General features: G+C 39.3%; 1 protein-coding gene across 1 annotated transcript in view; it reads left to right on the plus strand.

The window, feature by feature from the left end:
* Nucleotides 1–12,140, plus strand: part of LOC116724477 (NACHT, LRR and PYD domains-containing protein 12-like) — a 71,622-nt gene that overhangs the window by 19,956 nt on the left and 39,526 nt on the right. Inside the window, exons 5-6 of the mRNA XM_032570197.1 lie at nt 9,217–11,005; nt 11,463–11,636. Coding sequence (XP_032426088.1) covers nt 9,217–11,005; nt 11,463–11,636 — 1,963 coding nt within the window. The remainder of the gene's footprint in view (nt 1–9,216; nt 11,006–11,462; nt 11,637–12,140) is intronic.

The following is a 12,140-nucleotide window of genomic DNA, read 5'->3' on the forward strand; positions in this document are numbered from 1 at the left end:
CCATAATTTAGTTTTAATCTATTTTTGTCACATCATTAATATTTGTAATTCTCCTTCCATTAAACTGTTGCTGCTCCAAACTGACCAGATCAAAATAATGTATCAGCAAATAAAGTAAATGTTAACAAATTAGATTCATTGCATAAATCATTTATGTAAAGTAAGAAAAGTTTAGGACCCAGTTCTGACCCTTGTGGTTTTCTACAGGTAACTTCTAGTAAATCAGAATTCATATTATTTGTACATTTTGATGATTTGAGTAACTTTTACCCAGGAATGTGAAAAGCCTCATGATTCAGAAATAAGAAAGAGAATAATTATATAAAAATATATATTGGAGACAGTTTCATAACTTAATATTCAGAAGTTTGCTTCCATCTCCTCAGGTTTTGTCAGAATCTCCTTCAGTCTAATTTGGGTCAAATGTTCTGGTTTCCTTCCAAAAGGTTTTCATGATACATTGCTGGAGTTCTGGTCCATTCCTTCTTACAGAACCGGTGACGGTCTTTACAAAAATATTAATGTTTTTATGACCAAATTGGTAATAAAATGGCGACCATCAGAAGGCCTGTTCTTCAGGTCAGAGAAGCAGAATATTTTCCTCTCTTCTTCCTCCAACATGGTGCAGACATGGCACATTAAACTGAGCCATGTCTGCTGTTGGCAACAGCAGCTAAAAAAGATTTGCAGAGAGGCAGAGGAAGCTGCCATCAGCTGCTGCACTTCTACTATCAGTCCACTAGATGGAGACATGGAGCAACATTTACATTCACTGATTCAACCTGAACAAGAGGAAGTATTTTAGTTCACAATCATTAAACTCTACAAGTGGAGAAGATTAAATATTTAATATTCTGACTGTAAAAACACCTTTTAACTATTGTTTTTTTATTTTGAAAGGGCGCAACAGGAAACTGTTGATTCTGACTTTAATGGTGGAGATGAGAATTTGATATTAGGGAACAAAAATATGAAGCAGTTTCTTCAGAGAAGAAAACAAAGAAACATCAACTGTTCATCATGTTGTTTGATTCCAGTTCATCAGTAATCTAATAATCGTATAGATTAACTTTCAAAAGGAAGAGAGATTAAACTTTGAGTTCAAATCATGGGGAACATTTTCTCCAAACAGAGAGAAGAAACAAGCAGGAAAGTTTCTGAAGAAAAAGTTCAACTAGGAAATAAAACAAACTTACAGTTTGTTCAAACGATCCAAACAGATGAAGAAAAGGATTAATCTTTCTCTGATCACTAAACAGAGTCTCACTTTTTGTTAAAGATCATTTCCACCACACAGCCATTGCACAGAGCATACAGAGATAAAACCAGCTGACCAAATGTGCTATAGCTAAAGTGGAAGACTTCTCATGTCAGGCCGTAGCAGCACCGGTACTGTGGGTCCAATCAGCTGATTGTTTCTGCTCCAGGCTGAACTTTATGTGCTGCTGTGAACAGTTTGGTGTCTCCATTGGTGGATTGATGGGAAAACTGAGAGCATCCATTTACTGGACTGAATTGAAGATTGATAAAACACGGAGTGGAGTTTTCTTCTGTGCATTTTTGTGCCATAAAGGGATTGGAAACCAAATCTGGAAAGAGTTTGACTGGAAAGTAAAAACTAGATTTAATAGAACTCCATTAAAAACGTTCATTTCCAGGATTCCAACCACAGATAGATGTTGGAGGAATTTGTGGAATGGTCGGTCATCACACACGTCTTCTGGGACTGACCACAAATAAAGACCTTCTGGGAGGAAATGAAACAGGAGATTGAGGACATTCTAAGGACAGATCTCCCCATGGAGCCTCTTCTATTTCTGCTGGACATAAACACCAAGGATTTACTCACTAAAGATCAATGTTACATATTGTTGCACCTTCTGCTACTAGTAGCAAGAAAGACAATTACACTAAACTGGATTAAATCCTGTTCACCAACTGTTGCTGAGTGGAGAAAAATTAAAACATGACAACATGATGGAGCGTCTGACTGAACAACTAGACATGAAAATAGATCATTAAATATGAAGTTTTGAAAATAAATATTGGATTTGAAAATTAAATGTTTAGGTTGGAAAATACATTTTTAGTTTGCAAAAATAAATGTGCATTTTGATGCTAAATATTTAGTTTGTATATTTAGTTACTTTAGTATTAATAACATGGTGAAAATATTAATTTGAAAAATGCATTTTCACATTTTTTCTTTATGACATGATGAATAAACTAAAATACTGTTCTTAATTTTTTTGTTATTATCCATCATCACTACAGTCATGATCAAAAGTAAGGACACCCTCATTTTTATCTGAACTTCTCTCCTTCCTCATGAAGATTTTATCAACCTGCCTCTGATTTCACCTCAGAGCTTCTACTTCCTGGTTCTGTTGCTCTGAAGGAAGAAACTAAAACACGCACCATCCGTCACATTTACTTTTGGTTTGAATTTAGGCCATATGCGGCTCCAGTCCGTTAGTTGGGTCTCAGTCTGATGTTTAAATTTTCTTCTTTAACTCTTTGGATCGTTTGAACAAACTGTAAGTTTGATTTGTTTATTTCTTGAACTTTTTCATCACTTTAACTTTTTCCTGATTGTTTCTAATCTCTGATGTTTGGAGAAAAGTTTCACTTCTGGTTTTGACTCAAACCTTAAAATCGCTGCTTTAAAGGCTAATCTACAGGATTATTAGATTACTGATGAACTGGAATCAAACAACATGATGAACAGCTGATGTTTCACTGTTTTCTTCTCCGAACTGATTCATGTTTTTATTTCCTGGTACCGAACTCTAGTCTCCACCATTAACGTCAGTAACAGTTTCCTATTGCTTCCTTTCAAAATAAAATATTATTAAAATGGGTTTGATTCAGTCAGATTATTAAATAGTTAATCTTTAATGGAGTGAATAATCTACTTGTAGAAATTAATCAATATTAACTAAAATACTTCCTGTTGTTCAGATTGAATCAGTGAATGTAAATGTTGCTCCATGTCTCCATCTAGTGGACTGATAGTAGAAGTGCAGCAGCTGATGGCAGCTTCCTCTGCCTCTCTGCTGTCTGACTGCATTCACCTGACACTGATATGACATTGCAAACCAGGCACGTGCAGGGGGGGGGCTTGACCCCCTGGCCTTTTTATCCTTGATGCCCTTTTTTTTTTCAAAAAATTTATTATTATTTTTTTATTTTTAATCTGTATGTCACAAGGCCTGTTTGTGCCCCTCAGCAATAATATTTAGCTAAATATAATAATTTAGTAAAAATAAACTAGTCTGGCTGCCCTCAGTCTAATAATGACTCTCAGTTTCTGCCTCCATGTTGTTCAGACTCCGGGTCCTTGGTGAGGAGGAGGATCTGTTCCTCTAACTATCAAATTAGGGGCAAGAATATTTTTTCATACACTGTTTTGTGAATAAAAATGTAGGTCTGATGTTAGAAAAACTGTTTCTATTTATATTTTTATAGTCGTCCTTGCAATAGCGGGACAAAACCCGCCTCACCACTAAACTCAGAAACGCTGCAGAGAAACTTCTGACTTTAACTTCATCATTCTGCTAAAAGCCCAGTTCACTACAGGCAGTCTGGGTCGGAACCACTGACCGATAGAAAGAATATCTGTCTTTATATCAGACATCCTGATATAAGACACGGAACCGACTATCACCGCGAGTCGCAACGCAGCTCAAAGCCCCAGTACCACCCGGTACCACCTGGTACCAGAAAGAAGAACCTGGTACCACCTGGTACCACCTGCTCTCTGTTCGCTCTGCTTCTCCTTAACGTTTCTACCAGGCGGGTTAAAGCCGCTGCTGATCTGGGCTGGAGGTTCTGGGCTGTAAACAGAAGTTATTGCAGAACCTCAAGTGTTAAAGGAAGATTCGGCCCAATTAGAGTTCATGAAATAAACATCAGAGAAAATATTGTAGCAATAATCAGAACCGCAGCAAAAAGCCAAACATGCCACAATGAAATGAATCAAAATGCCTCCAAAGCATCGGGGGACTGATAGGGGCCACCGGGGGATTCCAGGTAGATTCCAGGTAGATTCCAGAGATGCGCATCACAGCAGCTGTTCCTCCAGGGCCGGCCCAAGGTAATGTGGGGCCTTAGCCAGAACCCCCCATCCTACTAAGAGCCTCAGCATCACTAACATGTTTAAATATCGATCAGGTGAAACTGTGAGAAGGAGACCAGGTTTATTGGCCCAGTTTAAAATCAATCACTGATTATTGGTTATTTGCTGTGATGTATTTGTGAACAAACCCAATTCAAACACAAAGATTACACCATATTGTAGCCATGGTAACACAACAATCAAACTATCAGATGATTCTTTAAACTTTTACAAAGTAAACGTCCTAATTAAATCCTAAATGTACTATTTATTTTTCTCAGCTGATGCATTAAATAAAATGTAATAACATTGTTATTCTCTATAAATGATGCTACAGGTTTAGATCTATGGTCTGTGTTACAATTAAACCATTTCTAGGGGCCCCTGAATGTCTGGAGGCCCCTGAGTGTTTGGAGGCCCCTGAATGGCCCCTACCAGCAGCTACTGAGTTTTCTTTGCCTTGATATTTCAGTCTTATAATTCTAGATCTAGAAGTTTAACATCAAACTATTATATAGAGTTAACCCCTTTGAGTTTCTGATCTATAAATCAGTCTGCAGCCAGGTTGTTCTAGAGGTTAAATAGATATTATTAGGGCTTCATTAGTAAAATGGCAGCAAATTAGCTTATTTCATAACTTCATGACCTTTGACCTTCTCTCCTCTGGTCTGTTTAACAGCTTCAGTCTCAGATCCGCTCAGCCCTCCAGGACTGTCAGCAGCAGAAACAGAAACTTTATACCTGATGGGGAAAATATAGACTATATTTGCTTTGCATTTCCTGCATGATGGCGACGATATAATAGGATCCATTTAGATTATTGATTAATATGGGTTGTTGCTGTGTTGTTGTACGGAGTTTTTGTTCAATGTGCCCCTTTTTTAAATTTGAGCCCCTGACCCTCCAAAGGTCTCTGCACGGCCATGTTGCAGACAACACTTAAACCCACAACTATAGAGTCTTAAAAACATAAAAATATAATTAAAGTAAATATTAATTATTTACACTTCTGTTAAATCCAAAGTCAGCCAACAGTAAGTGGATCTAAAAACACAATGATCACATTTAGAGCATCCCATGGCATAAATGAACTACGCAATTGCTTAACGCCTCCAAAGACTTCAGGGCCCCATAAATGCTAACATTTAAACATCGACCACTGTCATGAAGTGCGGGTGGTGAAGCAGATGCAGCGGACCCAGGTATGATGAATATGGTGATTTTAATGAAGACGCACAGTCCAAACAACGAACAGCAGGCACGAGGAAACACTGACGACACAGAAGCTAACATTGACGTTGACGTTGACGAGGACCCGACGAGGAACAAGGAACACAGGTGGAGTTAAATACACAGGAGGGTAATCACAGAGACGAGACACACCTGGGAACAATCAAGGGGAAGACAGGACAACGAAGAGACTTAAGGACACAGAAAACTCTAAATAAACACAGAAAAACACAGATTCTGACAACCACAGATATAGAAATTTAACTTTTGTTTATTAAGTTGTTAAATTTGATTTAATGGATTCAGCAGAGATACATTAAAAGATAATACATTTTTTAACATTTAAATTTAAGATTTTATTGACCTGGAAAGTTTACTTTGTAAAAGTTCAAAGAACAATCTTCATAGTTAGATTGTTTTGTTACCATGGCTACAATCTGGTGCTGTGAGGTTAATTGCTGCCAGCTTCATGCCTTGTTCATTGCATCAACTATAAACTAATCTGTATTCTGACCTGACAATGAAATACTGACCACAGCAAAGGCACTTGCTGTCTGTCTGGCTTATTAAAATTATTATTTGTCTAAAAATAAAAACAAAAACAAGCCATGCTAAGCCTGGCTAAGGCACCAACCCACCAGGCTGATAATACACCAGGGGAAACCCTGGATATGAAGCAGAGAAGAAGAGCCAATCAGAGGAGGAGCAGCTGATCTTTTTCCAGCTCTAATGATGTAAAGGATGATCAGAGTTGATGTGCAGATGAATGATGTGTGTTTCCTCTGCAGGTGAAGGTAGAAAGTGTGTGTGACCTGATGTGAATTCAGCAGCATGGATCAGTGTGAGGACAGAGAGGAGGGAGTCCCTCCTTCTAAAACCACTCTGTGTGGGGAAGATGAGCCCCAGAGGAAACGTCAGAGGTGAGGTCACCATCTCTAACTGTCCACAGCCCTTTTCACACAGCGTTCACTATATCAGGCCAGAACAGACGTGGTGATGAAGCTGCTGCTGCTCCTTTTTGCTGATTAAGTTTTAATCATCATGTTTCTATCAGGATCCATCAGAGACTCAAACCAGAACCAGAACCAGAACCCAGCTGTGTGTCCTTTAAGAGTGACAGGTCCAAAGATTTTTTCATTGACTTTAAATCTCCTGGATCTCCACCATCAGAGAGGTGAGCTGTTTCTAACTGCTGTAACTGTTCTGTTTATATCTGTTATTGTGGCCATGTGATGATACCAAGTTCTGTTGGGTTCTGTTGTCATGGGAACAATAGAATAAATTTCAGGTTATTTTTTGTTCATATGCATCACATAACATTGATGTGACACCATGGAGACAGTAAAGTCCAAATGGATTGTTGCTACTGCAAAAATTAATTAAATAACTTGAGTATTAATCAGGTCCATTTAGATCAACAATCTTTACCCAGAGCTTCTACACGTCCATCTAGTTTACAGAACTCTTAAAATTCGATCTGATGTTTCACTGAGATCAATTTAACCATCAATCAGGTAGTGATGCTGCCCCCTACTGGCCAGTTATTTACACCATACATAAGCAATTATTGCTGATGAATCCTGGAAAAAATGAACCAGAATAAACTCACATTTAAACCAGGACACAATTCCATAAACTATTATGTTGACATGACCTTTGAATAACAAACATTTAATTACATTTTATTCTGTTTTGCATCAACTTATTTTTTTCAAAACAAATGTATTAATTTATTTTGTACAATATTAAAATTAACACAAAAAAGTTTCTATGAATTAATTTCATGATTATAATTACATCTCTGTGTTTCAAACACCATCCAATATGATGCATTATCTACCATTTCTACAGTTAAACTAAATAAATAATTATCATGTAGATGTGATTCAGCAGTGGGCTTCAGTGTCTCTAACGGACCATCTGGTTCTGATTGAAGCTCCATCAGATCCTCCTTGGATGGTCAGAGAGGAAATGATTCCTGGTTCTGCTCCATGTCAGATTTCAACACTAACATCACCAAACTTCTCTCACATATTTCAAACCAACATGTTGGACTCAGAATCAGATCTTTCTGCTCTTTAAACAAGGCTGGACATTATTCAGTAGCATCAATGATCAGGAACATATTAGAGGATTGGACAGGTTCTGTTGAGAATCATTTAAAACATCAAGTTGATTATCTGTTTGGTTCTGTTGTGTCTCACAGCTCTTTATTTTACACACCATCACACTAAAATTAATCTATAAAACAGAACCAAACAAGGACACATTTTTTACCAGGTTCCATCAGTTTCACCCAAGAAGAAGAACCAGAACCCAGCTGTGTGTCCTTTAAAAGCAATAATTCAATGGATCATAATGTAACGGTGGCAAACAATCAACAATATATTGTGATTGAGTCCGCAACATTTTAATTTAATAGTTGTTACAAAGTAACTCAGTTAGCGGTGTCGCTACACAGGCGTTAGAAAAAGAGCACACAAAACATCCGTTCCACCACCGTCATCACCTAGCAACGGCGAAGTGATATTGACCCCCCTCCGCAACCACGTCAAACTGCGACACAACTAGGAAATAACACACACACAAAAAACACAAAACAGTATTAATTTACCTTGACTATTTCATCAAAATGGCCTGTGTGCCACAATAACATTGACTTTAAATCTCCTGAATCGCCATCATCAGAGAGGTGAGCTGTTACTAATTGTTGTAACTGTAGAAATAGAACCGGTAAGAACCCAGATGTTCCCAGTTATATTTACAGAGAGGTTTGATTTATTATCTGGAAAAATCAGCTGCTCTGTTCTAATGAAAACACCATCTTATCTTATCTAGTGTGTTGATGTGCTTCTGCTTCCTGCCTCCATGTCAATCTGTGGAAGACATTTCCATGACCTCCTCCATGTCCACATCACCTCAGATTTATTCATAGGAACCTGATGGATTTCCCACACTGTCCTGAAGACCTGTGTGGACAGAGCCTTCACTTTCACTGTCCCCAAGCTCTCAGACATTCTCTCCGCCAGCATCAGATCTGCTGACAGTGTGGACTGTTACAAGTCCAACTTCAGCACCAACTCTTAAAATGTCTACTGGGTGATTCTGGTGTTACTGGTCTTCATCATTGTAGTTCATCTTCATCTTTCTAACTACTTTGTATTATTTTTATGTGATGCTCTGTTTCTGCTTTAAGGAAATTTAATGTCCAACTCTTGGTGATTCCATCTGTGAATACTGTTGGATGAATATTTCCTGACTTCCTAATTGTTCCTGGTTCCTCCACAGAGTGGACCAGCAGAGCTCAGAGGTTCCCAGTGGTCCATCTCTCCAGCAGAATCAAACACAGCTGGACTCCATATTTATGGTCTGTATATGAACAACTACTTTTCCATGAGTTCTATTCAAAGTCATCTTCATGCTACACTTTGTAGACCAGAGGACTGTCAGTCTGTCCAACATGCATCTGGTGTTTGGCTCCATGATTTCACTTTGATGTTTCCTTCATCTATTATTCTATTCCAGCTACTGGAGGACAACATTGTCACTTATGTGAAGAAAGAACTGAAGAAGATCCAGAAAGTTCTGAGTCCAGACTACCCAGAATGTTCAGAGAGTCAGAGAGATGATGAGGTATTGGACGGTGATGATGAAAAACAGAGGAGCAGCAGAGAGGCAGTGATGAAGATCACATTGAACTTCCTGAGGAGGATGAAGCAGGAAAAGCTGGCGGACCGTCTGCAGAACAGTAAGAAGATTTCTTCAGAGATTTCAAATGATAGATAAATCACACATTTACTGAAGTGATGTAACCAAATTCAAAAGATGATTTTCTTTCATATCTGATATTTGTTATTGTGTTAATTTAGGACATCTTGCTGCAGTTTGTCAACAACAACTTAAATCTGGTCTGAAGAAAAGGTTCCAGTCTGTGTTTGAGGGGATTGCTAAAGCAGGAAGTTCAAGCCTTCTGAACCAGATCTACACAGAGCTCTACATCACAGAGGGAGGGACTGGAGAGGTCAATGATGAACATGAGGTCAGACAGATTGAAACAGCATCCAGGAAACCAGACAGATTAGAAACAACAGTCAGACAAGAAGACATTTTTAAAGTCCCACCTGAAAAAGATCAACCAATCAGAACAGTGATGACAAAGGGAGTGGCTGGCATTGGGAAAACAGTCTTAACACAGAAGTTCACTCTGGACTGGGCTGAAGACAAAGACCACCAGAACATCCAGTTCATATTTCCATTCACCTTCAGAGAGCTGAATCTGCTGAAAGAGAAAAAGTTCAGCTTGGTGGAACTTGTTCATTACTTCTTTACTGAAACCAAAGAAATCTGCAGCTTTGAACACTTCCAGGTTCTGTTCATCTTTGATGGCCTGGATGAGAGTCGACTTCCTCTGGACTTCCACAACAAGGAGATCCTGACTGATGCTACAGAGTCCACCTTAGTGGATGTTCTGCTGACAAACCTCATCAGGGGAAATCTGCTTCCCTCTGCTCTCCTCTGGATAACCACACGACCTGCAGCAGCCAGTCAGATCCCTCCTCAGTGTGTTGGCATGGTAACAGAGGTCAGAGGGTTCAATGACCCACAGAAGGAGGAGTACTTCAGGAAGAGATTCAGAGATAAGCAGCAGGCCAGCAGGATCATCGCCCACATGAAGACATCACGAAGCCTCCACATCATGTGCCACATCCCAGTCTTCTGCTGGATCACTGCTACAGTTCTGGAGGATGTGTTGGAGGCCAGAGAGGGAGGAGAGCTGCCCAAAACCCTGACTGAGATGTACATCCACTTCCTGGTGGTTCAGACCAAATTGAAGAAGGTCAAGTATGATGGAGGAGCTGAAACAGATCCACACTGGAGTCCAAAGAGCAGGAAGATGATTGAGTCTCTGGGAAAACTGGCTTTTGATCAGCTGCAGAAAGGAAACCTGATCTTCTATGATTCAGACCTGACAAAGTGTGACATCGATATCAGAGCAGCCTCAATGTACTCAGGAGTGTTCACACAGATCTTTAAAGAGGAGAGAGGTCTGTACCAGGACAAGGTGTTCTGCTTTGTCCATCTGAGTATGCAGGAGTTTTTGGCTGCTATTCATGTTCATCTGAAATTCATCAACTCTGGAGTCAACCTGATGAAAGAAACACAAACATCTGAGAGCCTTTCATTTAGTGACTCTAAACAAAAATCTCTCCATCAGAGAGCTGTTGACCAGGCCTTACAGAGTCCAAATGGACACCTGGATTTGTTCCTGCGTTTCCTGCTGGGACTTTCACTACAGACCAATCAGAGACTCATACGAGGTCTGCTGACACAGACAGGAAGTAGCTCAGAGACCAATCAGGAAACAGTTCAGTACATCAAGAAGATGATCAGTGAGAATGTGTCTGCAGAGAAAAGCATCAATCTGTTCCACTGTCTGAATGAACTGAATGATCGTTCTCTAGTGGAGGAGATCCAACAGTCTCTGAGTTCAGGAAGTCTCTCCACAGATAAAATGTCTCCTGCTCAGTGGTCAGCTCTGGGTTTCATCTTAGTGTCATCAGGAAAAGATCTGGATGTGTTTGACCTGAAGAAATACTTTGCTTCAGAGAAGGCTCTTCTGAGGCTGCTGCCAGTGGTTAAAGCCTCCAACAAAGCTCTGTAAGGACACAGATTGTTACAGTTTTTTATTTTGATAGATAGAAATCCGCTAATGATGAGATAAGCATATATTCATGTTTCAGTTTATATATTGGTGCATTGTTTCTTCAAAGTGTCCCACTGTGGGCGGACGTGCAAAAGAGAAACAGACTTGCTTCAAGCGGTTGAACAGAATGTTGAATATTAAAGCAAAAAAAAATCATGTTTATGTTAAAATTGAAATTGGATTAATTTTGTTTATTGTGTAATTTTATAATTATCTTTCCAAAATCCTTGTTGCCTGTAGTTCTGTCCTTTAAGGATGGAGGCCCAACTATAAATTGAATCTGTTCACACCAAACATATAAGTATGTGTAAAATAAGATAGATCCTTCGTTGTCCAATAAAAACATTGTTGATTTGAAAGAACATAAAGTTTGAGGAATTGTTTAACAGATTTTTCTCCCTGTCTCATCAGACTGAATGGCTGTTACCTCTCAGAGAGAAGCTGTGAAGCTCTGTCCTCAGTTCTCAGCTCCCAGTCCTCCAGTCTCAGAGAACTGGACCTGAGTAACAACAACCTGCAGGATTCAGGAGTGAAGCTTCTCTCTGCTGGACTGAAGAGTCCAAACTGCAACCTGGAAACTCTCAGGTAAAATGTTCACAATCCTAGTGATTTCTATCCACTAGCTGCTAGCAGAGATTGCCAAAAGTATTTGACCACCCATCCAAATGATCGGAAACAAGTGTTCCAATAACTTCCATGGCCACAGGTGTATGAAAGTAGACTTAGACTTAAACTTAGACTGACTTTATTGTCATTTTGCATGCACAGGGTGTACACAGAACGAAATTTCGTTGCATACGGCTCAGGACAATGTTTTGAGGTTCCAATGTTGTGAGGTTACTCCAGAATAAAATAAACTACAGTATAAAATATGAATATAAATATGAATATAAAATATAAAGTGCAGGACTGACAGTAAAATGGAAGTTACTTAGCTATGTATATGTGCAAGGTATGAAGTGGAGACCAGTTTTTGAGTGCAGTCCAGTTAAGAGTTCAGCAGTCTGATGGCAAGTGGGAAAAAGCTGTTTCGGAACCTGGTGGACCTGCACCGGATGCTGCGGAACCTCTTTCCAGAGGGCAGCAGGG

Source organism: Xiphophorus hellerii, chromosome 8 (assembly GCF_003331165.1).
Source record: "Xiphophorus hellerii strain 12219 chromosome 8, Xiphophorus_hellerii-4.1, whole genome shotgun sequence".
Lineage (NCBI taxonomy): Eukaryota > Metazoa > Chordata > Actinopteri > Cyprinodontiformes > Poeciliidae > Xiphophorus > Xiphophorus hellerii.